The sequence below is a fragment of the Geospiza fortis genome, unplaced genomic scaffold, assembly GCF_000277835.1.
Source record: "Geospiza fortis unplaced genomic scaffold, GeoFor_1.0 scaffold54, whole genome shotgun sequence".
NCBI classification, from domain to species: Eukaryota; Metazoa; Chordata; class Aves; order Passeriformes; family Thraupidae; genus Geospiza; species Geospiza fortis.
This window is the reverse complement of record NW_005054301.1, coordinates 17,160,944-17,185,513: the sequence shown is the minus strand read 5'-3', so window position 1 is coordinate 17,185,513 and position 24,570 is coordinate 17,160,944. Positions and strand designations below refer to the sequence as shown.

At 47.9% G+C, this 24,570-nt stretch overlaps 1 protein-coding gene across 3 annotated transcripts in view; it reads left to right on the top strand.

Moving 5' to 3' along the window:
* The window catches only part of SLC8A3 (solute carrier family 8 member A3), a 114,561-nt gene extending 95,833 nt beyond the window's left edge, over positions 1–18,728 (top strand). For 2 of the 3 annotated variants that reach the window (XM_005417540.2, XM_005417542.2), the window contains 5 exons: positions 4,710–4,727; positions 13,406–13,530; positions 14,064–14,163; positions 15,232–15,507; positions 15,827–18,728. In XM_005417540.2, coding sequence (XP_005417597.1) covers positions 4,710–4,727; positions 13,406–13,530; positions 14,064–14,163; positions 15,232–15,507; positions 15,827–16,203 — 896 coding nt within the window. In that variant the 3' untranslated portion in view covers positions 16,204–18,728. The remainder of the gene's footprint in view (positions 1–4,709; positions 4,728–13,405; positions 13,531–14,063; positions 14,164–15,231; positions 15,508–15,826) is intronic. The other variant, XM_005417541.2, reaches the window with a different exon arrangement.
* Positions 18,729–24,570: the final 5,842 nt, after the last annotated feature.

Sequence of the window (24,570 nt, the reverse complement as noted above, 5' to 3'; positions counted from 1 at the left end):
CACATATCAGCTTTTACAGTTTTTCCTCGGCCCTGGATTACAGGAGAAGAACTTGCTTTGCATTCCCTGGATGAAGTTGCTCGTCTGCTTAAATTGTGGCTAATCTTAGTGTTGATACAGCCTGAATGGCAAGTGAGGCTACTTTGGAAGATTTGACTTGATTGCAGATAATGGTGCAAATGGCATTTGGAAAAATATGTTACATGAGGGTTACTGGGAACCAACTTGTGAGAATTCAAGGCACAGTGGTGGAAGATTCAACCTCAGGGCTGATACCTGAAGGCTGAGTCTGAGGGTTATGTTTTGTGAAAGGGACTGACAACCTTCATGTGAAGTTTTGCTTCAGAAAGCATGTGTCTCACAAGATATGACTTTGCTGGAAATGGGAGTGCAGATGGCTGGCAAACACTGTTATCAGCTGGGTGGTATGCCCTGGCTTGGGAGGATTTTGTCTGAAGTCTTCTCAGCTCTCCCAGCACAGAATCAACTGGTGCAGGCTAATCTCATAGCACATCTCCTTCTAATCAAGTGTCAGCACCTCTGATGGGAAAGCTTTGTGCCCAGAGGGAGGATGTGACTGGGAGTCACAGAGGAAGGATTGAATTGCAAAGAAGGAAGGATTTCCAGCTTGGATTAATCCATCAAGTTATCTATATCAAAATATTGATGAAATTATTTGACTTGTTACAAAGATCCATACTTGTTTAAGGTAAGCTGTATTGATACCTGTGCTGCAGTTTTCTGAAGTGTGAACAGATGCTAAGAAACTCCTTCTTCATCAACTCCATCAGCTGCTGATGAGAGTAGCAAAAAATGTTAGATTGTTGGTACCTCATTCCCTCAAGGTTTAATAATTTGCTCACAGCTCTGTGATTAGGCTGAATGCTGCTGATTCTCCTGATGGAAAAGAGTTTCTTGGAGTCTGCAAGAGCTTTGCTATTGACTTCAATAATAATAGCATTCAGGCTAATGCTGCAAAATCTCTGCCTTTTTTAGCCTGTAAAAAAACCCATGCTTAGGTCTCTTCACAATCTGTTAGGGAAACAGTTTACTCACCTCAGTGAGCAGCTCTGGAGGCAGAGCCTGTGGACAGTTACATCTGGAAGATGAAGGACCATTATCTTTTTGGGAAGGGAGCCTGTGTTTCACATGGGCACTTCTTGGTCACTTTTGAGTGTGCAGGGGGTGGAGGCAGTGTGTTCTCTTTGCCTGTGGTGTCCTCTGACTGCTGCGCTGTGGGACTGAGAATTTCCTCAAAATTCATCCTCCTCTCCCTCATTGCAACTCCCTATCTAAATCCCAGGCCTTTAACAAGGATCCTCTTATCTACATAGTGGCTTCTCTGAGTCTTTAGGGATACTGATTGGAAAATATTGATGTTAATGAAGAATGAGTCCAGAATAAAGCATGCAGCATAGTCAAATCTCTCAGTGAGGTAAATAGCAGAGAAAAGTGTTTCACTGTTTAGAAAAAGGCTGGGACACACATTCAGCACCTCAGGTTGCTGTAAACACAGGATTGCTGGATTGCTGGTCTGCTTCAATTCCAAGCCTGGTTCCTCTTACTTTAAGCTTTTTGGAGTTAACACAGGAGATAATGAAATTCCTGATCTGCAACCCACACCAACATGCATGTCACAGCAGAATTTGACCTCAAAGTATACCAAAAACATGCAGAATAAATGGCTTATTAGTAAACAGACTTTTAGCAGCTTTTTAAAATTCAGATCAAAATTGTCTATTTTCAGGGGTGGCAAGGGAAGCAGAGTTCATGCATGCAATTTTGACTTCACCTAGTCAAAACCAAGCCTTCAGGGAAGAGAAACCCCAGTGAAGGAGGAGCAGGGATCCAGAGCTAAAGGCTGTGGGTTCTCATGGGTGAGTCAACGTCACAGCTCCCTCGTCTGCAGGCACACGTGTTTGTCCACAGTCACACCATGCAGGGGTTAGGTAAGCGATACTTGGGACTGCTATTTTGGATTCGGCTGTGGAGCTAATTTTAGCAGTTCCCTGTAAGAGTACACATGTTAAGCCTCTGAGACTACCTGAAATGCCAAGAGCAGTGAGGTGGCCTGGCTTGGCCCCATAAGGAGCGTGATGTGCAGAGCAGCAGTGCAGCAGAGGGAGAGGTGCCCTGGGGAGGGCTGGAGGGATGCAGCCCAGGCTGGGGAGACTGGAGGGAGGCTTGTGGGATGGGAGCAGCACAGAGGCCATCAGTGAAGCTGGTACAGGTACAGCATCCCCAGATGGGCTGTCAGGAAACATTACAGGTCAGGGCTAAGGGCACATTAGCAGATGTGTGTGCAGGAAGAAAGCTTTAGTCCGTGAAATCATTTTCTTGCTTGCATGCACAGCATTCACTCAGAAATATAAAGATAGAAGAATCCCTTGGCTTTCTGCATGCTGTATTCTTGATGTTTCATTCATAGCTTTATAGGCTTCTTCAAATATTCATGTATCATATCACAAGTGAAAGGGAGAAAAATTGTTCTTTTTCAGGCTCACAAGCAAATGGGGAAAAAAATAAACTCAAATCCCATAGCAGTATAATAACAGTTTTAAAAAACATGGGGAACCAATGGGTTTTTTAGATAGCCACAGTAGCTTGGGGTCCCAGTAATATTTCATTATATTACATTTGAACACCAAATTGACCCATTATACTAATGCTTGTAATTGCAAAAGGCAAATTAAATTTCTGTACATTGTCTGGAGAGCCAGAAGACCATGGAACAGTAAGAAGGTCACATGACAGCATGAACTGCAGCAGGACAGAGCTATAAGGAACCTCCAGATTCATGGTAGCAGGGGTACTGATGGAGAGGAGCCTGATGGAGACTTCAAGGAGAGATGTGTGGATGACAGGAGGTGCAGGCAGAGCAAACATCCCTTTGCATCTTGTGGCTCAGTGGCACTGTACCTAATGCAGAACATACTCACAAATAGTTTCCCCAAAGTTTTTGATTCTCAAAAAGAATTGACCCTGAAACAGAAGGGTTGCTCAGCAAGGAGCCTCTTCATTTCACCTTTCGCTGTGCCTCTACCTGCCCACATGGACAAGGGAGATCTCTTGGGTTGCCCACAGTTCTTCCAGCTGAGGAGATGGATCAGTGGATGAGGATCTTGACTGGGTCAGTGTCTCTTTGCAGACTGTTGGGAAAGCTGTGCCCATGGTTGCTGCTCAACAGAGCAAGGAAGTGACTGGGTGTCAGGACTCAGGATTAGTTTCCCTGGGTCTGCCATGGATGTGCTGTGCGACCTTTGATAAATTGCTTAGGAAATCACTTTCAAATGGCACAGATACAATTGGGTGCATCTATATAAAAGTGCCTGCTTTTCAGAGGCCCGAACCGGCAAGGCTGGGAAAATTAGCACTTTTGGACTCCAGCCCACTTCTGAGTTTGCAAAATGTTCCCCTTAGCTTCTTTTTGCTTGCTTCACCATCTGTCAAATAGGGCTGTTAATACTGACTCTGTACAGAGTTTTAAGCTTCTGAGACTAAAAGTGCATGATAATAAGTGTTAGTAATTACAATACTGTCATCACATGCAACCAAGTCTTCAGGGATTGGTTTGCTGTTTGAAAAACAGGTGGAAGTTAAAGCTAAGGCACAGACTTGGTGCTTGGCCCCTCTCAAAGAGTGTTTGAGTTTTTTAGCTATATGGATTCTCATGTAGCTGGTTTGATACCTGGATGTAAGCTGTGGCTGTTTGTGGATTATACTTCAAAGGGATCCAGCCAGATGTTTCTTTGTGACAGTTCTGGGGAGTGGGGAAATCAAGAGAGGAGAGGGTCAAGGGGTCACTGCCCGAAGGGGCTGGGCTGTGTCTGTATGGAGAGCCTGGGTAAGGTAATCACTTGCAAGGACTTTTGCTCCTTTCTCCTCTTTTCCTCCCACCTCAAATCTCAGAGGACCATGCAGGCACATTTCCTGACAGGCAGTTGCATCCCACTATGATGATGTTGCATGGCCTGTGTCCATGCAGCACTGTCAGGCAGATCAGCAATTTGTAACAAAGAGATCCAGGAGGACTCAAACAGTGATGCTCTACCTGTGGCTAAGCTCCTCTAGGTACCCTGACCCTCTGAAAGTGGTACCTGTGGGGTGTGGGATAGGTGTAGGTGAGCCAGGACATCATGCTGGCTGTGTTACCCCCTGCCCCTTTTGACATTGGAGGCCATCTGTTTAATCAATGCCTCCCTCTGATGCTGCTCTTCTCAATGAGCTGCCCATCACCTTCTCTTCTCAATACATACAGGTTTATCGGGGCTCCTCAGTTGTGCCAAGCCCTGCCACAACCACATATACTCAGCTTGGGCAGGGGCACTCCCATGCCTTTGGGTCAGTTTGGCTTGTGTCAGGCCCCAGTGGCAAGTGTAGCTGCCCTCCTTCCCCCCTTCCCCTTTCCCTCCTTGCCACTTCCCCCCGCATCCCATCCCTTTGCCTTTGTTGGGGGGAAGGGGGGACTTTGGGGAGCCAGTGCCATGTGCTCACTGGAGCACCCCAGTCTCCTCTCCATCTTGCTGCTGTGGTGTCTGCTCCCCAGCCTGTGCCCAACATGCAGCCCTGGTGAGCTCGCACACTGCCTTGCACCATGTCCATTGCTCACTGACAGCCTTCATCTGCAAAACAGCTTTTTCCTGGTGGATATTAACTTCTTCCCTCTTTTTCTTTTCTCTCTCTGTCTTTCTCATGTTTTTTCACCACAGCCCTACTGCTCACACAAGGTAAGTGCTTTTTCTCCTTTTCTCTGGCTGCTCTGGCTCTCTTTTTGTCCCTTTTGGTCAGAGCCTCCCTGCTTGTGTTTACTGTGTTGTAGACAACCTCAGCTCATGATGTTTGTGTCTAGTTAAGAGCAGTACAATTAAGAAAATAACAGTGATTGATTGACTGATTGATTGACTGATTGATTGATTGATTGACTGATTGATTGACATCTAAGAGCTTTTCCCATGTTCCAGATTTTTCCTGGCAGTTTGGGGGAAATGATCCAGACAGAGTTGCAATGCAACATGGGCAGCTATACCTGGTCTGAAGCTGTGGTTCGAGACTCTCTTTAGGCAGCTCTGGTGCTTGGTGCACAGGGGAAGACAGGGATTTCTGCAGGGAGGTGGCATTTCTGCGGTGTGGGACAGTGTTGCCTGGGGTGAGCAAGGGTACAAGGTTATGCAGGTGTCCTCTTCCCATGGAGGGTCACATGTCACCCCGCAGTGCCTTCATGCCTGTGCTCTCCACCTCCCATCCTAGGGGGTCCCCAGGGTGTGCCCAGCACCAGAGCAGTACTACCAGAATATGGTCAGCACCATTTCCCTCCTCACCATCTGCTCTGGTTCTGCACTCTGCATCTCCTGTCCCTGTGTCAGGATTTCATGTGTATTAATACAGGGCCCCTCTTGCTTGCCTGAAATCCCCATTACACTGGTCTGTCTTTATCCTGCTGTGGTGCAGTGTATGCCTTCTGTATTGTGGTTATTCCTTCAATTCCAGATGTGATTACTGTTCAGTTTCCACTAAAGAAGCATTTCTTGAAAGATAAGGGTGGGCATGGAGGGTGCAGAGAGGAGCTTGAAATCCCATAGGTTTGCGAGCAGAGCTGAAAACCAAAGCATTCATGATGCCTGAGCTGTGCTGCAAATCCAAGGAGCAGCATCTGCCACACAGGCTTCAGTCTGGCCCCTTTTCAGAGGATGCCAAATCTGCGGCACAGGGGATGTCCTGAGCCCACTATTGGACTAATTAGAAAATTGCTAGTGGCAGGCAGAAATCCCCAGTTCCCCAAATACCAGCTTAGGGTGTTTATGGAAAACTCCTCAGAATGGTTTGGACAGTTTCCTTTGTTACCTCTTCAGATCCAGGAGGACTGGAAAGAAGTTGAGCACAGCCTCCTTCCCAGTAATTACATTGCTTTAATTCAGTAGCTGCCTAATTTGATCAGAACCCCGGGAACCAAATAATTCCTATTAAAATAACATAACTTTCCTCCCTCTGTTTTGATCCAGCCTGATTGCTTTGGCAGCTGTTACTGGAGAACTTGGTCACCAGCAATGAAAAGTTACTTTTTGGTTCATAAGGGAGATCCCCCTCTCTGTCTGGTGAGGGGTCCCTGGGGTGTCCCCCTTGCTGAGCTGCCTCAGGGTGCTCTCTGTGCATGTGGCCGGTGTTGGGCTCATGGTGCTCGGCCCCCACACGTGCTTCAATCCAGCAGCAGGCCAGCAAGCAGGCACGTGCTGGAGTGTCACTCAGCAGCAATCAGGGCTAATCAGTGGGGAGAGAAGCGACGTCCTCGTTTAGTCCATGTCATGTTAGATTTAGGTTACACTGGCACACGGGAATCTTTGTTTAAAAACTGCATTATTGAATGTTCCAATGGAATCTGTCAGTCCCACACCTCGTCCCCTGCCTCCCGGAGCAGCTTACACAGCTCTTCCTGGGCAGCATCCCATTCCTGGGGATGTGTCCCTGGACTGCTGGGTGCCCTGGCTCTCCTCTGCAGCCCTGGGGCATTCCCCTTCCCATGGCACCGCTTTGGCAGCCCCTGCAGGGCCAGCAGCTGCACAGCCCCCACTCACAAGAGTGATCCCTTCTCTTCACAGAAAGTGTGGGTACCCTGATGGATAAGCCCAAGTGACAATGCCTCTCTAGTCCCAAGAGTCCTTACCTGGGAAGAAATGAGGGATCCTGACTCTGGCCCCCCTGGCCTGGCAGGGCTCTCGCAAGGAAAACAGGGATGTGAATTTTACACAAGGTGAAGTAATTGGGCAGGGCACCAGTTCTGCTCAGCATTTATTTCTTCCAAATTTCTCTCTCTGAGCCAGACTTGCAAGACCATGCAGCGCCTGGCCATGTGTCCAACACAACTGTTCAGGCTTCAGAGTAGTATGGCATAGCTGTGGAGAGACTGGAGAGTCTGGGGGTTTTCTTAACCTTCGGTTTTGAAACTGGCAGTGATCTCTCTGTATATTGTTTATACAGGGAAATACCTGATACCAAAGTGCAAAGGTACTCCAGTTGTCCCTGCCTTTGCCAGCAGTGGAAGAGCTCTCAAGGTGTTTCCAGCCTTTGCAAAAGTCATTGAAAGCTTGGGCACAGCCTTTGCTTGAAAGTTCTTGGGCTCTGAAGATCTAGATCTTTAAAGGACTATGGAATTATCTAAATAGTAGATACTTCTATATCATCGTTTCTATGTACTCATCCAGTTCCTAGAAAATATTTCTAAATGCATTTCTTTATTTATGCATTAAAACTCCCATGTCCACTTAGCAGTGGAAAAGAGGAGCAGAGATGCCAGTTGTCTGGTCAGTCAGGGATGGTCATGTCAGCAGCAGTCTGAAGGCAGAGCCAGGAGTGGGATAATGCTCAGTTCCCAGCCCTGTGCCTTAGCCTCCCTCTCATGAATGTGCATCATTTCCCAGTTACCATTAAGGAATGCTGGGCATGTACATGGGATGTATCATGTCTCAAGAATAGCTTTCAGGGCTAAGCAAGCAGATTCCTTACATTTTAGAAGGCAGCCTAGGCTGCCAGTGCTTGTATGTGGACATGTGCTTCTGTAAAGGGCATATCCATATGCTAATCTCCAAAGCTAGAGTGTCTTTTAGCCAGAAGTCTTCTCCACTTGTGACTGACAGCTTGACAGTGCTCTGGAGAGAGGAACTCATTCATGCTCTCTATTTACTTTGTTTAGCCAGGGTTATATCTTATTAAGCCACAACAAAAAAAGATCCGATTTTAATTGTTTTAATTTTTTCCTAGCAGCATAGTGTCCAAAAGGGGTGACCTTCATGCAGATACATGCCCACTCCAGAAATGGATGGAGACAAGATAGCTTGAAGAGTGTGAAATGGCCTTCATAGCAATCTTTCATTAATACATTGCTGGTTTTAGTCCAGTTTATTCAGCAAGTGTCAGGGAATACAAACTGGTCCATGGTTTGGTAGCTTTGCAGCATTGCCTAGGTGACGAGTATCTACCTCTCTGATGGTGTTACAGGGCCTTCCCATTGCCTGCTTCAGCTCAAAAGATGCATTAGCCAGATTACACCATAGAAATGGACTTTATCTAATTTTGATTTATAATGTGTTCAGGAGGTCACAGGCAATGTCTAGTTCCTGTTTGATTCCCCCCCCAGTCTGAAGGAGGCTGAGTGGGCAAGCAATGCATGATGTGGGAACACAGCTCAGTGCTCCCCTTTCCCTGGAAGAAATACAATGAGATGGGGATATACTTACAGTATTTTGACCCCAAGAAATGGCCTGTCGTGTGCAGGTCTGAAAGTGCTTTGCAGATCACTGCAGCTCAAGTCCTGGGATGGCCCTGCAGACATAAGTTGAGAGAGACAAACTGAGAGGGATGTGGGGTGAAAGCTGGGCAGTGAGCATGGCAGAGACATGCCCAGGGCTGCAGAGCACAGCAGTGGCAGGACCATAACCAGGAGCTGCTCAGCCCCCTTGTCTATCATAGCTTTAAGGGTCTGAACAAGGCAGAATGAGAGCATGGAGTGGTTTATCCTTGTGCTTCCTGCACAGTCCAGCAGCAAGTGGGTATCAGCTGTGGCTGTTGCTACAGCCCAAGCAAAAGCATACTTGATCCTAATTCCTCCCACCCAGCCTTTGATTTTACCAGACCTGTTGTCTCACCTGCTTGTAGCATATTCTCTCTACCTCACTGGCTCCCTGACACCAGGAGCAGGGCACCTTGGTGCAGCAGCTGGCTCAGCAGCCCCAGCTTGCCTGGCCTCAGCAGCCTGTGTGTGTTCCTGCAGCCCAGAGAGGTTCCTAACACTCAATGGTAGCACATACCTGGGTGCCAGAGCAGACAGGGTCTAGGGGACCCCTCTCTGGCCACCTTCTCCTTCCCAGGGAGGAGGTGGAGGCAGCCCAGAAGGTCCTGGCAAGCTCTGTTCTCCGATAGGCACAGCCAGACCTTATCAGGCTTAATTGCAGTTGACAGCAGGGAGTCCAGGGTGTAATCCGCATTGAAAAGTAGGTACTGATGCAGATACAAACAGAAATCAGGCTAGTTAATAATTAAACTGCAGCTTGGCAACATTCACCTTGACAGACTTGACCTTCCAAATTAAAATCTCTCTCCCAACATACAGTCCCCCCATCCTCGCTCCCCCTACTTTGTGTTCTATTTATCTCAGCCCTTGGTAGTCTTCTTTGCAGGCTGCCATACTGGGGTGATGTGTGACACACATCACAGATGTCCTGTCTCTGCTTCCTGGAGGAGCCCTCCAAGACCCCAGCCCTACACCAGACTGTGTGGGAGCATATTCCACACTTGCAGCAAGTGAGCAGCCTGAAGGATTGCAAGGATTGATGGAAGCAAGCGAGGATAGCAACCTCCTGTGGCTCTGTAGGCAACCTGGTGCACCCTGTGCTGGCTGAAGTGCTTCCCTGAAATGTCAGAGCATTGGGATTGTTTTATGCCACTGGGTTTTTTGCAAGAGTTTATTCCTTCTCAGCTGTTGGGTCAGTACACACAGGCTCAGCTCAGCCCTCAGCATCCCATTGAAACAGGCAGACCCAGCAGGCCTGGAGCAGGCTTAGGATGGGATCTGGTGTTTTGCAGAGGTTGACACTGATTCCTGCCCCAAGATGCTCATGTGTCCTATACAGCAGAATTGGTGGAATCATGTAGGTGCTTCATATTGATCTTTGAAGGTGCTCAGCCCACCTTAACTATATGGCAAGTATAGGTTCTGGAAAAAAAATATCATCTGGGCTCCTAAATTTGTCCTTCCTGCCACTGCCTTAATTTCAGAGGACAGTCAGCAGCTTGGTATTTAGCACCTTTGGGCCACTTGCATAAGTGCATTGAGCAAGATCCAGTACAGTACTGACATGGGAGTCTTGTGTTTTACTCCTACATTAGGATGGAGCCTCAGTAAAAATACAATGGCAGCGTAAATGTTTTCAGATGCACCTTTGAAATTTAGGTTTAGGCTAGGTTTCTATGCTTTGCTTTCCTGTTGCATGTTCACAAAAGTGACTGCATTTTAATGAGACATTAAGGAATTACCTTCTTTCTTCATTATCCAAAAGCTTCCACTATTAACGTTTCTATGAGGTACCCATTTGGACATGCTCCCTGTGCTTGTTCTCCTGTGGTTTGCTTGCAGCTGACATTGAAAGACCTAGCTGGGCAGTCATGTTCAGTCACTTGTCCCTACAGGATGCCCTTTGATGTGGCATCTTGGGTGCCATGTTCTTCCGTCTGCAGCCCAGTTCACCGTACACCTGGAAGAGGAGGTGACTTCAGTGCGTCCCTTATTCATGTCTCTGTGAGTGTGCTGTCAGTAGGCTGAAGGTCTCCTTTGCCAGTCAGCTTATCTCTTCACTCCAAGTGGCTTACCTAGGGCTTGAAGGTGCCTCTGGTGGCACTTAGTCTGCTGACAAGGTGTCTTCTGGAATAGCAGGACTCCCACCACCTTCACTTTGTGGGGTCTCTGGTCCTGTGCTCATGCTAGCATCTAGCCCCTAGGCTGACAAACAGTCTTGGACATGGTTGTGTTGCTTGATTTACTCCAAGAGCTGCCTGGCAAGTGATTGCCTTGGTTGTTGCATTAGTAGGTGATCCACAGGTGGCTTGCAGAGACAACAAAGCCATATGCTAGAAGGGGAAGGTCCTGTGAACACAAGCATTCCCATGCAGCCTGCCCAACCACCCTGGACGTGGCGCACACACACAGAGGAGACGCAGGAGATCTTCCTCCTCAGGGAGGGATTCACATCTTTCACTGTCCTGCCTGGTACAAGTACATAAACTAGCATAAGCAAGATGCCAGGTTCTGGGATAAAGCTGTGTTGGACACCATTTCCTATGGAGATAAGAAAACTTGCTGCACTGCATGTGCCTCCAGACCTGCCTGCAGTTCAGCCTTGCCTAGAGGTACAACATTTGCGTGAGACTCTGTTCTCTTACCATGCCAAAGGCTTTTGTCGAATCAGTTAGATTGGGGATTGAGGTTTCATTGCATCATTTCTCCTGGAGTTGTTAAGCTGAGAAAATGCTGCCTGATATTCCCTATTTTCAGAGCATTTCCTCAGATTCCAGGCGTTTGCTTTCTGCGCTCTGCAACTGCAGCTAGCGGGCAGGAGCCTAAGGGACTGCGCCGCCAGCTGTGACCACAGCTTTTCCGATGTCTTTATTCCAGAGAAGGTTGTAGTGAGTCACACTGTCACCAAGCCTGGGCTTTGCAACCCTGCTGGGATGGCTGTGGTGCTTTTGCTCAGTTCTGTATTGTCAGCACATGTCAGCATGTGCTCAAGCTCATCTGCCAAGCTGGGTTTTGTGGAGCTGGGGGTGCCTTCGCCCCTGACCTTCAGGTTATGAGGAGCTCAGACAGAAGCAAAGTCATGTTATAAGTGCTATGGCAAATGATGTGTGAGCACCTGCATTTTCATCTATGGACACAGCTTATCTTCACACACTCCCAGGTAGAGCAAGACGCTGGACTTTCTTGTTCTGTGTATTAGAAAAAGAGATGTACATGATATCCGGCTCCTTGTTCCACTGAATACAAGTACCTTGCATCTTGTTCTTGATAATCATCAGTTCATGCCTCCAAGTGTAGTGTAAAGCAGAACATTTTCAAAGAATCATGGAATCATAGAATCATTAAGGTTGGAAAAGACCTCCAAGATCATTGTCTAACCTTTGACCAAACAGCACCATGTCAACTAAACCATAGCACTAAGTGCCACATCAAGTTCTGTCTTGATCTCTTCCGGGGATGGTGACTCCACCACCTTCCTGGGCAGCCCATTCCAATGCTTAACTACCTTTTCAGTGAAAAGGTGTGCCCCCTGCATCCCCCTGCATTGCCTTTCTTCTTCTCCAGGTGCTGTGCTCCTCTGTGCATTTTTTTTTCTAAACTTACAGGGATTCCTAAATCCAGATGACGCTGTCTTGGAGCTAGGCAGTGGTGCTTTTAATGTACATCATTGATTTTAAATGATGGATGGAACTTTTCTGTTTCTGTGATGGGTTATAATAATGTCACCTGCCACAGGAGGTCTTGCAAGGCTTACAGCCTTTGCAGTCAATCTAGCCAGGCAGATGAAGAGAAAAGTCAGAGTTTAGAAATAGATTTCCCTGTGACTGCATAATTTCTATGTGAGTTTTAGTGTGTAGTATGAGATCTGCTGGAGTCCACATGGGATCAATCACATCTTAGGCATTACCTGGGCATTTGTAAGCTCTGCAGGAAACCTCAGGTAACATCTGACCCACTGCTTAGCCAGAACAAGATGTTCTGCCTTGGTGATATGCCATCCCAGGTTCTAAAGAGCTTCAGCTTGCACTCCCAGGCTCAGCTGGGCCCTGTATTGCAGCTTGTACACCCTGACTGGTCAGGCAGGGGAAGGCCAGGGGAAAGCCAGCCCATTTCTTGAGGTGTCAGTTTTACAGAGAGCCCATCAGCATCTTCCTGCACTTAGGCATGTGGGTGGAAGACAAGACCTGGGCCGGGCCTAGGCACCCTTCCAGCTGGTTGGGATGCTCCTTCCCATCTGGGCAAGCAGAATCCTCTTGAGGCACCTTGCTGGGTTAGCTGGGTCATCAGCGAGATTGAGCCTGACACGGGGTCATCTCAGCATGCTGATGACCCAGGGTCCTGGTTTAATTTCCTTCAGCAGAAACTAAATACGGAATTACAGAATGGAATATGTTGGAAGGAATCTTAAAGATCATCTGGTTTCAACCCCACTCCCATGGGACACCTTTTCCTAGGTTGCTCAAACACCACATCCAACCTGGTCTTGGACTTCCAGGGACAGGGTATTCACATCTTCTCTGGACAACCTGTTCCATTGCCTTAGCACCTTCGTAGTATCATGAATGGAAAAAACTACTTGTTTCATTACTTCTTGTTCATTTTTCCAATTCATGTGTGGTTTACATGTGGTTGTGACTGTGTGTCTGAGTGTTAGATCAAGAACTGAGTGGCACAAGGAACTAACCATGATTTTCTACTCAAAGGGGAAAAAAGGCTCTGTCTCCTGTTAATTCAAATGAGGGAGCATGTCAGGGTGTTAGAAGTGTCTTAAAGGGCTCTTCTGCCAAATGGCAGAGTGATTTGGTACCTTGCTCTCCCCGAAACTGTGGCTGCTTGCAGGGGTGATGGGAGAGTGTGTGTCAACTGAAAGCATCAATGCAGACTGAAGAAACATTTAAGGGGTTTTTTTGTTAATAAATAAAAACCATGTTGCTTATGCTCTTGGTGACTGATATTCAGAAATCTCGGTCCTTTGTTTCTGTGGTCCAACACCCCACCACTGCCCCCCAAACTGCTGTGAGGGGGCTGCAGCAGCCCATGCCCAGGCCCTGCAGACAAGCCCCCATGGTGCCCTGGAGGTCCAGGGCTGCTGCCCACAGCTTGGTGTTGGCCTTGCTTTCACAGAGGTGGCTGAGAGGAAGATGACAGTAGAAGAGGAGGAAGCCAAGAGAATTGCAGAGATGGGCAAACCAATACTCGGCGAGCACCCCAAACTGGAAGTCATCATTGAGGAGTCCTATGAGTTCAAGGTCAGTGGGTGTCCTAGGGGTCCTCCAGGATGGGAAAGCCATGTGGCAGTGTCAAGCAGCCTTGGAGAGCGGGACTGAGGAGGCAGCATGTGCTGGAAAAGGGTTGTTGAGAGAGGAAAAGAAGTATGTAATGCAGCTAAGGGTGGATGAAGTCTACAAGAAATGTCAAAAGTAGCAGGTGCTGGTTGGGGGGGGTGGACAGAGAAAGGCAAGAAGGCCCTGCTGGATGCAGAAGAAGCCAGTGGACAGGAGGGTGCAGGAGCAAAGCTTTCTCTGGTGAGGCAGGGTTGAGAGAAGAAGGAACCTAATCAGGATTGAGGTGTGGCAAACAAGCTGGCTCTGGTGAGGTCTGGATCAGCCAGTCCAGTGAGAAGGTGGGCTCAACCCTAGTCATGGCCTAATCTAGCTGGTAGGAGAGTGCTTGTGACACTTCCATAGTTTGGAAAGGGTCTGTGAGACCACAGTGCACTGCAAAATCATCCTTGCCCACTAGCAGCTGGTTTAACTGCTGTGCATCTTTATTCCCACAACAGAGCACCGTGGACAAGCTGATTAGGAAGACAAACCTGGCTTTGGTGGTAGGGACACATTCCTGGAGGGACCAGTTCATGGAGGCCATTACTGTGAGCGCAGGTGAGGAGGACATCAGAAAATCTATATGAACATCCACAGGATTCATGCATCCTGGAATGACAGCATCTCCCTGGTCACTGATGCTCAGCTGTGGTCACCCATCAGCAAAGCCAGTCCAAAGAGCTCCTCTGCTCCAAATATAGTGGGCTTTTGCAGGTACATTAGTGAGGAGTCCAGGAGATCCATCTCCTGCTGCAGAGCCCTCCAGAAGGCCAGTTTTCAAAGGCTGTGTCAGCTGGCAGCGCTCCTGCTGCTTCGGTGATCTGATGAGCAGTGTGCAGGCAGCAAAATCCCATCCTGGCTGGGATCCTGGCCAGTGCAGGTAGCTCCTACTGGGAGATGTCCTGTCATAGCCAGTAGGGTTCCTGGGAGTAGGGAGAGTTACCACATGAAGACTTGAGATGTTGCCTCATGAGGCAGCAGCTGGTGAAGGAAAAGGCCCAGAGACTTGCCAGCTGTTGTCTGATGAGAGAGCTCACTGCTTCCAGAGCCAGGCAGCTGTGGGGAAGGAGTTTTAGGCACATCTATGCCATTAATGGCAGTTTGGCATCTTTCTGAACCTTTCCTTGATGGTTGGTTTCGCATCTGCCCCAAAGAGGTGTTTTTCACCCAGCTGTATAGGAGGCAGTGGATAGCCCAGCCTGTGCTCTGGAGCAGGAGGATCAAAAGATCTCTCCTGTTTCCCAATTCTATTACTTTCCACTAGTTTTGGCCCAAAACATCACTTACCTGCCTAATTTCTTCATGCCACTCAATGGTGATCACCACAGGTTGACTACCTCCTGTGTGACTACCTATGGACAGGCACAGGGCTGCCCCTCTGTGGGTACAACATCCCATTACATTGCTCCCCATCCCCGAGGGCTCTGGGATGCCTGGGAAACATTCTTTTTGCCAAGCTTTACCCATCACTGAAGGACCTGGTGTGCCTTGAATTCACTGTCATGGCCAGCACCACTCCACCTTGTCCTAGTAGAGCAGAATCTCTGGAGCCTTGGAGTGGAGGAAACAAGCACGAGCTGCCCCAATGGAATGAATGCTGGACCTCTCCTTCTGTGTTGTTTGCAGCAGGTGATGAGGACGAGGACGAGTCTGGTGAGGAGCGCCTGCCATCCTGCTTTGACTACGTGATGCACTTCCTGACGGTCTTCTGGAAGGTGCTGTTTGCCTGTGTGCCCCCCACTGAGTACTGCAATGGCTGGGCCTGCTTCATCGTCTCCATCCTCATCATTGGCATGCTCACAGCCGTCATCGGCGACCTCGCCTCCCACTTTGGCTGCACCATTGGCCTCAAGGACTCGGTGACTGCCGTCGTCTTCGTCGCCTTCGGCACCTCTGTACCAGGTGGGGTGGCCATTGGGAGGGGATGGGGTGGGAAGTAAATCCTCTGGAGATGCTCCTGATTTCAGGGGAGAAGCTCTGTCATGGGATGGGATTAGTCTGGGAAGGGTATCCTCAAAGCCCTGTCTCCAGGCAAGGTCTGCATCTTGCTTTGTGGCAACATGGGATCTCTGAACCTAGGAGGGGACTGTGTGCCTCTTGGTGTGTGTCCTAACCTGGTTGGTGACACACCTGAGCCTCCCTTGTCCCCCAGGCATGAAGGGTTGTCTGTTTCTCCTGTTGGACCCCCAGTGATTTCTCCTTCCCTCCCCCCTCAACCCAGACACTTTTGCCAGCAAAGCCGCAGCCGTCCAGGACATGTACGCTGATGCCTCCATCACCAACGTCACGGGCAGCAACGCTGTCAATGTCTTCCTGGGCATCGGGCTGGCGTGGTCAGTGGCAGCGATCTACTGGGCGTCGCAGGGGCAGGAGTTCCAGGTGTCAGCAGGCACCCTGGCATTCTCCGTCACCCTCTTCACCATCTTCGCCTTCATCTGCATCAGCGTCCTCCTCTACCGCCGGCGGCCCCCCCCTGGGGGGGGGCGGGGGGGCGCCCGGGGGTGCAAAGTGGCCACGACATTGCTCTTCGTCAGCCTCTGGCTGCTCTACATCCTCTTCGCCACCCTGGAGGCCTATTGCTACATCAAGGGGTTTTAGGCGGCGGTGGAGGGACGGTGCTGCCGGGGGAGGGACCTCTCCTCCGTTACCTCACCACACACCAGTCCTGGAAGCGCAGTTTCACTGGAGGGACGGATGGCTGTCTGTCAGGGGCTGCTGCTGCTCAGACAGTCGGACAGCTGCGTGCCAAGAACGGCAAAACCATCGCAGAGTGAAAAAAACAAAGAGACAAAACCCATCCAAAAATGGTACAAAAGAAAGCAACAATGGCAAGTGTTGAAATAAAACACAATAAACCCAGGCACTGACCCTATTCAATGAAATTATGAAGTTTCAACCATCTCCAAAGGCCACCTCTCCCACAGGGGGTCATCTCCTTTCCTGCCGAGCACCCCTCCACTGTAAGGAGATGTTTCCTCATTTTTACTAGTTAAGAATTGCAGAAGTCTGGTTCAGGAATTTGTGGGGGTTTTTTTCTTTTTTTTCTGTGGGCTCGTTGCTTTTTGGTTCTGGGGGAGCACGCTGATTCTTTTTTTTTTTTTTCTTTTTTTACTACTTAATCCGTAAAATGTTAACAAGTTAAACTCAAAGCTTCAAGCTGCCATCAGTGCTGGAACTGAACATGTGTATTTCTGAAGCCACAAAAGACTGTGACACAGTCAAAAAACTTTTTCACTATTATCCGTTTCCTCCCCTGGCCCCTTCCATTTCTTTCTTTTTTAAGAACATCACAAGACTGATATATTTTTAATACAAACACAGACACACAGTCACACACAGTTAGTGACAAAAGCTGGAGCATGTAGCATCTCAATCACCTGCCTGGGCTAAGAAAAAAGGAAGGAGAAAAACCCCAACCCTTTAATACAATATGTGTCATGTATATTTTGACTATGGCATTTCTCTTTGTATAATTAACTTGGAGCTCGTGGCACTGCAGGGAGAGAAAATTATGTTAATTTACAACTGTTAAAGAAATAAAACATCCTGCCTGTGGGGGGAGCAAGGGGGACAGGGAAAACAGCACCGGCTCCTTGGGATGGTGGTGGTGGCAGGTTTGCTGCGTGGGCCTCCTGCTCAGAGGTGGAAATGAATTCAGGAGAACCTGGATAGTGTGCCCATATGTTCCCAGCACCATCCCACCCAGAGCTGTGGCGTGGCTGCCCTTCCATTCCGTTGCTACTCCATTTTTCACAGCACCTGCACCTCGCTGGTGGTCTCCAGGCCATTGACAGGTACGGGCCTAAAAACTGCCACCCACGTCAGGACTCCTACATCATCTCAAGTACCTTTTAGGAACACAAGACAGACAAAAAAAACATCATTTTAATTTGAAATGCATTTCTTTTTAAGGATAAAGAAGAAAAAAACCCACCACCATGAGAGTATGTCACGAGTTACATCAACAGCTGCAAATTGAAATGTTGGGTTGGTAATAAAATAAATAAAAACTATACCTATATCTATATAAACAGTGCTATCTAGAAACATATTTCTTAATTGAGAGCCCTGTAAGAGAATGTTAAAATCCTGCTCTTTGTAAAGTGTTTCTGAGATGAAGATAATTTCTTCTATCATGAAACAGGTGCTGTAAAAGGGAACCATTTTCATCAAGTTCCCTAAAATAAGCCAAACTTTGGGAGGCAGCAAGTAAGAGAGGGGCTGCCAAAGGGTAGAGTTCTGCCTGCTGCAGTGCTTTTGGCTGCCCCAGGAGGCAGGGAGGAGGTGCCCATGTATTAGGAAAAAAGCAATGGGAACAAAATTGTCATGGACAAAAAGTTGTAACATTATAGCAAGTTACTAGATGGAGGCAATGTTGGTTGGTTCTTAAAACACAGATGAAGTATTTATTTTCATACAAAATGTTTATGAGATATCTATATATAAATTTGTATACATGAGGCAGAGAAGAGGGATCCTTCTCAGACGAGCAGCTAGAGCTTTGTTAGTGGGAGCCCACAATGAGTGAAAGCCACTGGGTTTGAAGCTACCAAGTATCCAGCCCTGCCTCCTTACCCTCCCTTTGCCATGCCTCTGGGGAAGGACCTGAAAAAGATGGGCAAGAGACCCCAAGGCCAGGCTCCTACTGAGCTCGCTGGTCCTTCTGGCTCCAGTAGTGCCAGCAGCCACCAAGAGCAGCTGCTGCCACTGCCACGTGGCCCATCAGCCCCAGAGCTCATATGTGTGACACTAAAGGAAAAATTACAAGAATCCCCAAATGTTTTTTGTGGGGGTTCAATGTGCAGCTCTCAAGGGGAGATTGGTGTTGTTGCTGTTTTTAACTGGGATGTACAGAGTCTGTTGAGCTTTTATTTTGCCCATGCCAGCGTAGCCACCCCTGGCTAAAGCCCAGCCTGGGGCACTGCTGGGCTCTTCTTCTGTGCTTGTGCTGTATCCACCGTGTGCTTTTTATCCACTTCCTTCTCCAGCTGACTGCAGGGAAGGGGTGTGGGGTAGGACTGGATGCCATGAGGGAACTGTATGGGGCCCCTGGTGCCCTCCATGCAGAAGGGTGATCTGCACCAGGCTGACATCTGTGGCATGTTCCTATTATTATTTTTTTTACTCCATTAAAAAAAATGCAAGCTAAAAAAAACACAACAGGTTTGGTGCCTTTGGGGATTTTTTTTTTTCTTTTTTTCTGAAGCTGTTGTTTCATATCAGGTCTTGCTCTCTGCTCGCTTCTGTTTTCCTTGGGGCAGCTGCCTGGACTTGGTTGCAATGGCTCTGGCTGGTTTGCCCCCCCCAGCCCTCTGGTTTGGTGCTGCTGGGAGGACCTGCAGCCCTTGGCCCTGTCTAGCTGGCAGAGAGGAGGTTGTGCTGCTGTTTTTGTTGCTGATGATCTTTCCCCTTTGTTTCTTCCATCAGCTTCCCATGGCAGCTTGCAATAACAGCTGCTGGCCCCTCCCAGCAGCCCTCGTGCTTTGGGCTGCACATCTTCCCTTTCTGCCTTCTCCCCTGCATCACTGCTGTGGTTGAGAGTAAATAGCACGTCCTGACATCAGGAGGGAAAAGCCAAGCGGATCAAAGGAATTGCTTTGTCCCTGGGGCCTACCGTGGTATGGGGATGTAGTCCAAGGGCCATGAATGGTGTGAAGCCAGTGGTACCTCTGGTTGCCTTCCCATCACTGTTGCCACAAAGGGCACCCACAGCACTCCACAGGTTTTGCTGTCCTGCATGGGTGCTGGTAAAAAATCAGCCTTGGGTAAAGAAGAGTTTGACAAAGAGACACTCACCTGTCCCCCAAAAACTCTCCAGGAACTGTGTCCCAGTTTTGGCCAGTACCATGCTGCCTCCTCACCCAGTGTCATCACTGACTGATTTTTTCCACTTGCATTTGGACACCTGACCCAGTCTCCTATCTTTGCCTGACAGCATGGGGGTTATGTTAACTCCAGTTCTGGAGTTCCAGGGGAGACTGGGGCTTGGGCACCTCACAGTGCAATGCAAAATGACCAAGTGGGATGGAAGAATTCCCAGTTGGGGACTCATAGGAAAGGTACCCCTGGATGTTGCTTTCTTGGGCAACCAGAGCTTGGCAAAGCAGGAGACCACTGCCCTAGTGGGTCCTGCACACTCCCACCCCCTTCCACAGGCCTGTGGGGTCACTTCCCACCTCTTGCCCTGCTGGAGAGCTCCTGCCCAAAGAGACCACACCTGCTCCTGACCTAAGGGCAAACACACAAGTTCCAGCTCTGTCTCTGGCTCGTCTTTGACTCCAGTGATGGGATCAAGAGGATTTTTTGGGGGTGTTGGGGCTCTTTGGGGCTGGTTTGCTGCCACTGCTGCACAGAAGTATCCTGGTTCCCACAGGTTTGGAGGCTTAGATACAGGACCAAAGAGGGCCAAGCCAGAGAAAGCTGGAATTAGTAAGAGGGGTGTGTGCAAGCATCTGTTACAGTACAGTACAGTGAAAAATGGAAGTGTTTGTTAGAGACACTGACCAAAGGTTTTAACTTAGGAAGGAGGCATTTGCAGCATGTGGATTGGGCTTTATTGCCTTTCTGGCAATTGCTGTGGTGTTGGTGTGATCAGGACTCTTCTGGACAAGCTCAGACAAAACACAAAAATCTGTGATGCATATTTCCTCTGATTCCATGTCTGGGGCTGCTGGACTGGTTTGTAGGTTACTTGTGGTCCCTGGCATGGAAGGACCCCTCCGCTTCTCTCCATCCCTAAGTACCAACAGGATGCCTCTTCACAGCCCCATCTGCCAGGAGAAGTCCCCAGCAGCTGCATGTGCCTCCTCAGGCTTCAGCTGCTGGTGTGGATGGTGCCTACCTGCCTGTCTCCACCAGCATAGAACTTGGCTTTGGGAAAACATTTTGGAGGACACCCAGTTCTGTTGTACCTGGACAGTGGTGAGATAAATTGAGTCAGCAAGACCTCAGTTCATCTCATCCACCTGACAGCACAATAGGACATAGGTGTAGATGTAGATGAGATAACAGAAAGGCATCCAAGAGACCTGGTCATGCTTGAACATGGACTCAGTGCAGGAGCCTGTCTGCACAAATGGGAGCAGCAGTCTCAGTCCCAGCCACAAGCTGGAAAGCACTTGTCACCAAGAATAACCTTTGGAGTATTAGATGGAAAAAATGTTTTTAATGACATTGTCATCTGTGTGCTTGTGCCAGCAGCGGCCAGCTTGCTGATGACAGAGCTGTGTGTGCCAGTGCCCAGCAGAGCACACTGTGCTCCCAACCTGCCTCTGTCACAGGAGGGGATTAAGCACCTCCTGGTATTTAAATGAGTCATTTAAAATAAATAGATAATTAACACCATGAGTGAATTTATCCCTCCTCCCTGCCTTCCCTTCACCCAGGAGGTCTGGCCTTTGCCCAGAAGTAGGTGCAGGGGCAGACCAGCCCCAAGGGTCCCAGGGCATCCCTCCAGGTGGCTGGTGGGGTTTGTTCATACTTTTGCCCCATTGCCGACAGCTAATAGATCTCTTGGGGCAAACTGGAGTGAAATGACACTGAATGAGTGCTGTTTATATACACATGTAGAGTTTATTGTAGAATCATTTGGTTGCATTGTAAAGCAGCCATTTTTGTTATTGTTATGTATAGTAATATGGCAATACAAAAGCATAAAAATACTGCTTAAGAAAATGGGTAAGAGAAGGGACGGATAAGAGTAGAAATGTCACCTGTAGGCCTCCCAGTGAGACTGTCTAGTCCCCTTGGTGCCTTTTCCACACTGCACTTACGTACATGTGCCCTGGGGTGTCGTTTGAGCTTAGACATGGAGTCCAAAGGCTGACGTGAAGTGGATGAGCTCAGCAGATGCTCCCACTGCACTCAAATGTAAGCATTCACCCATGTCCCAGGTTGCACTGTTGCTGTTGCCATGTACATGGCAAACTCAGTGGGAGCTGTGGCTAAAAGAATAATCATGACCTACCTAGTACTCATTGCTGGGCATGCACTCAGAAATCGGGCCAGTGTCAAGAATACAAAAAAAACTTCACAGGCCTAGGAAGTACTTTGAAACACATGTGAAATTTGGGTGAATTAAATAAATAAACCCTTCAAACAGATTTTTTTTTTAGGGTGTAAGTTGTGAAGTTACGAATACCTTCCCAGGAAGATGCCTCTGATATTGAAGAAAATAAACTTCCATTACAAAAACACTGGTTCCATCCCGTGGGAATTATGAGTACAACCTGTATGCATGAAAAAGCTGTAGGGGGAATAAAATCTCAACACAAAAGCTTCAAAGGTATTCTCAGAAAGTCCCCATGGCACATCCTTGGCACTAAGGATGTTCATATTGGAGAGAGCACCTTTGTGTCTCTATTAACACAAGGGGTGTCCAAATAAGCTCTTCAAGCTACCAAAAGAGATTTGATTGCCTCCTCTTCTTATGGAACATCTCGGGCAGAAACTGAAAGCAAAGCCAAATGTAGGGTTTCTGTTTGCATTGCTAACTTTTTTCTTCTTGTTTCATTGACAAGGGCATAGAAAACAGCTCACTATTATCCTTATGGTAAGAGGATTTTGTATGTGGCACAGTCCTTCAGGTTCTCCACTTTTTCTTTTCCCAGCCTCTGAGAAGTCACTTCTACAGGATTGCTGCCCAGTGGGTCTCATTTTATGTTTGCACTTTCTCACAGCTGCCTCATGGCAGGGTTATCCCATGCCTCTGCTGAAACTCATCCTGTTGACTGGGGTTGTTTCTTCAAATTATCAACCACTCATGTTCTACCCTCCATAGGTGCTGACAGACACCTCCCCCAGGCCTCGAAGTACCCCACCCCACAATGGGTATCACCAGGAAAATTCATAGCAAAGCAATTTCTAAAAGTTACTGCTGAAAATACTGAATAGATCTGGACTCTGGACCATAGCTGGGAAGATCTCCCCACAAAGCTCTCTGACTTTGACACTGAATTCAACGTATTGTGAATCTAAATAGGCTGCAGTTCCTTGGTTCACTTATGGGAATGTCTTCTGGGACAGTGCCAGAAGCCTCTCCAAAGTCAAGACATACCACATCCAGTGCTGTTCCCCCCTAGCCACGAGGCGAGTTATCCTGTCAAAGAATGGAATCAAATTAGTTTGAAATGATTTGTCCTTAGTGAAACCTCAACAAACCCATTCCTGCCATTTATTTTTTATTTACAAATTTATAAATCCTTAGAGGATTAGAGAATAACTGGTCAGTAGCTTGCTCCTTAAGGTTTTCACAGAGAGGTATGAGGTCTATAATTCTCTAGGATTTTCTTCGTCACCAGTTAGGTGATGTTGCCATGCTCTCTTTAAGTCCCCTGGCAGCTCACGTGTAGTCTGCAATGCTCCAGCACCCATCCCACATTTTTTCTTCTCATGCTTCAGGCTGTTGAAGAGCTCTTGATCCACTTTATTAATCTCTACTTACACTCCCTTCATTTCTCTTGCAGCAGGATAGTTTCTTATTTGGACTGTGACTCCTTTTATCAGTCCCCAGATCTCTTTTATCATTTAGGACATCTCTTCACAGATCCTGCCTATGAGTTTTCTGAATTAATTTATATTTGATGTTTTGGTTTTTTGGAGTCTAAGTACTTTAGATTGCCAAGGTCTGGTATCCAAGTGCATTTTGAGGAGAAAAAGCTTGCAGCAGACATATCAACACTTGTGTTAGAACCCACTGCAGAAGGCAAGGGTAGCCCAGGTTCTTGCTAATAGATCTCTTGGGGCAAACTGGAGTGAAATGACACTGAATGAGTGCTGTTTATATACACATGTAGAGTTTATTGTAGAATCATTTGGTTGCATTGTAAAGCAGCCATTTTTGTTATTGTTATGTATAGTAATATGGCAATACAAAAGCATAAAAATACTGCTTAAGAAAATGGGTAAGAGAAGGGACGGATAAGAGTAGAAATGTCACCTGTAGGCCTCCCAGTGAGACTTGGCTGTTGCAGTTTTCATGTTTCTTGGTCAAAGTGGTAGTTGCAGACTGGCTCCATCGTGTGGTGGGGGAACTCCCGAACAAGTGGTGGGGAGAAATCCCCAAAACACAACATCTGCTGGGTTTATATTCACTCCAGTTCAGGTAGGAACACCCAGGTACCTCCCCTGGGGCAGGGAGTTCCAACTGGATGATGTAATGTTGTGGATCACTTCAGGAGTCTTTGACACCTTCTAAGACAAAACACCCACCCATAACATCAGGAAGCTGAGTCCATTAGGTCCCATCAGCAGAGATGAAAACCTTCAGGCTATGTGTGAATGTCCCGGTGCTTCCCCAGCTGGGAGTTATCTCAGCTGAGTTCACTTGAGTAAGGACAAAGAGACAGTACCGTCCTCACAGGGTTTTCCTCTTTCCTTATCAGAAAAGAGCTGACACAGCATCTGGCTGAAGAGAGCTATTTCCGAAGTGACTTGGATGTTCCTACTCTGAGCTGGCGGGTTGTCTCAGAGAAAGCTGCATGAAGGTGGCTGAGGCTGCAGCTTGCCCCATGATTTTGGAGCCATCAGCATTCCAGTCTCTCTTCCAGTGTCACTAGTGAATACATTTTTCTCCCCAGACCTGGGATGACTGGACAACAGTATCCCCTTTATCTTAAGTTCCTGTCATAGTCCAAATTCCAGTTAGCAGACATATTTGGGGAGGGGTGGACTTCTGTGATTGCAGATGGACAAGGTTTCTTTGCCGTCTCCTAGAGCAGGCAGAAGTCCTCTGATAATTTTTGCCGTGTTTAAGCCATTAACTTGAAACAATTTTAACAGTTCCAGAGATGCAAAAATTCACTTTCATGTTGGGCTGCAAGTGAACAATCCAGCCTCAGCCGCCTTCATGCAGCTTTCTCTGAGACAACCTGCCAGCTCAGAGTGAGAACACACAAGTCACTTCAGAAATAGCTCTCTCTTCAGCCAGATGCTGTGTCAGCTCTTTTCTGACATGGTGAAGCCAGC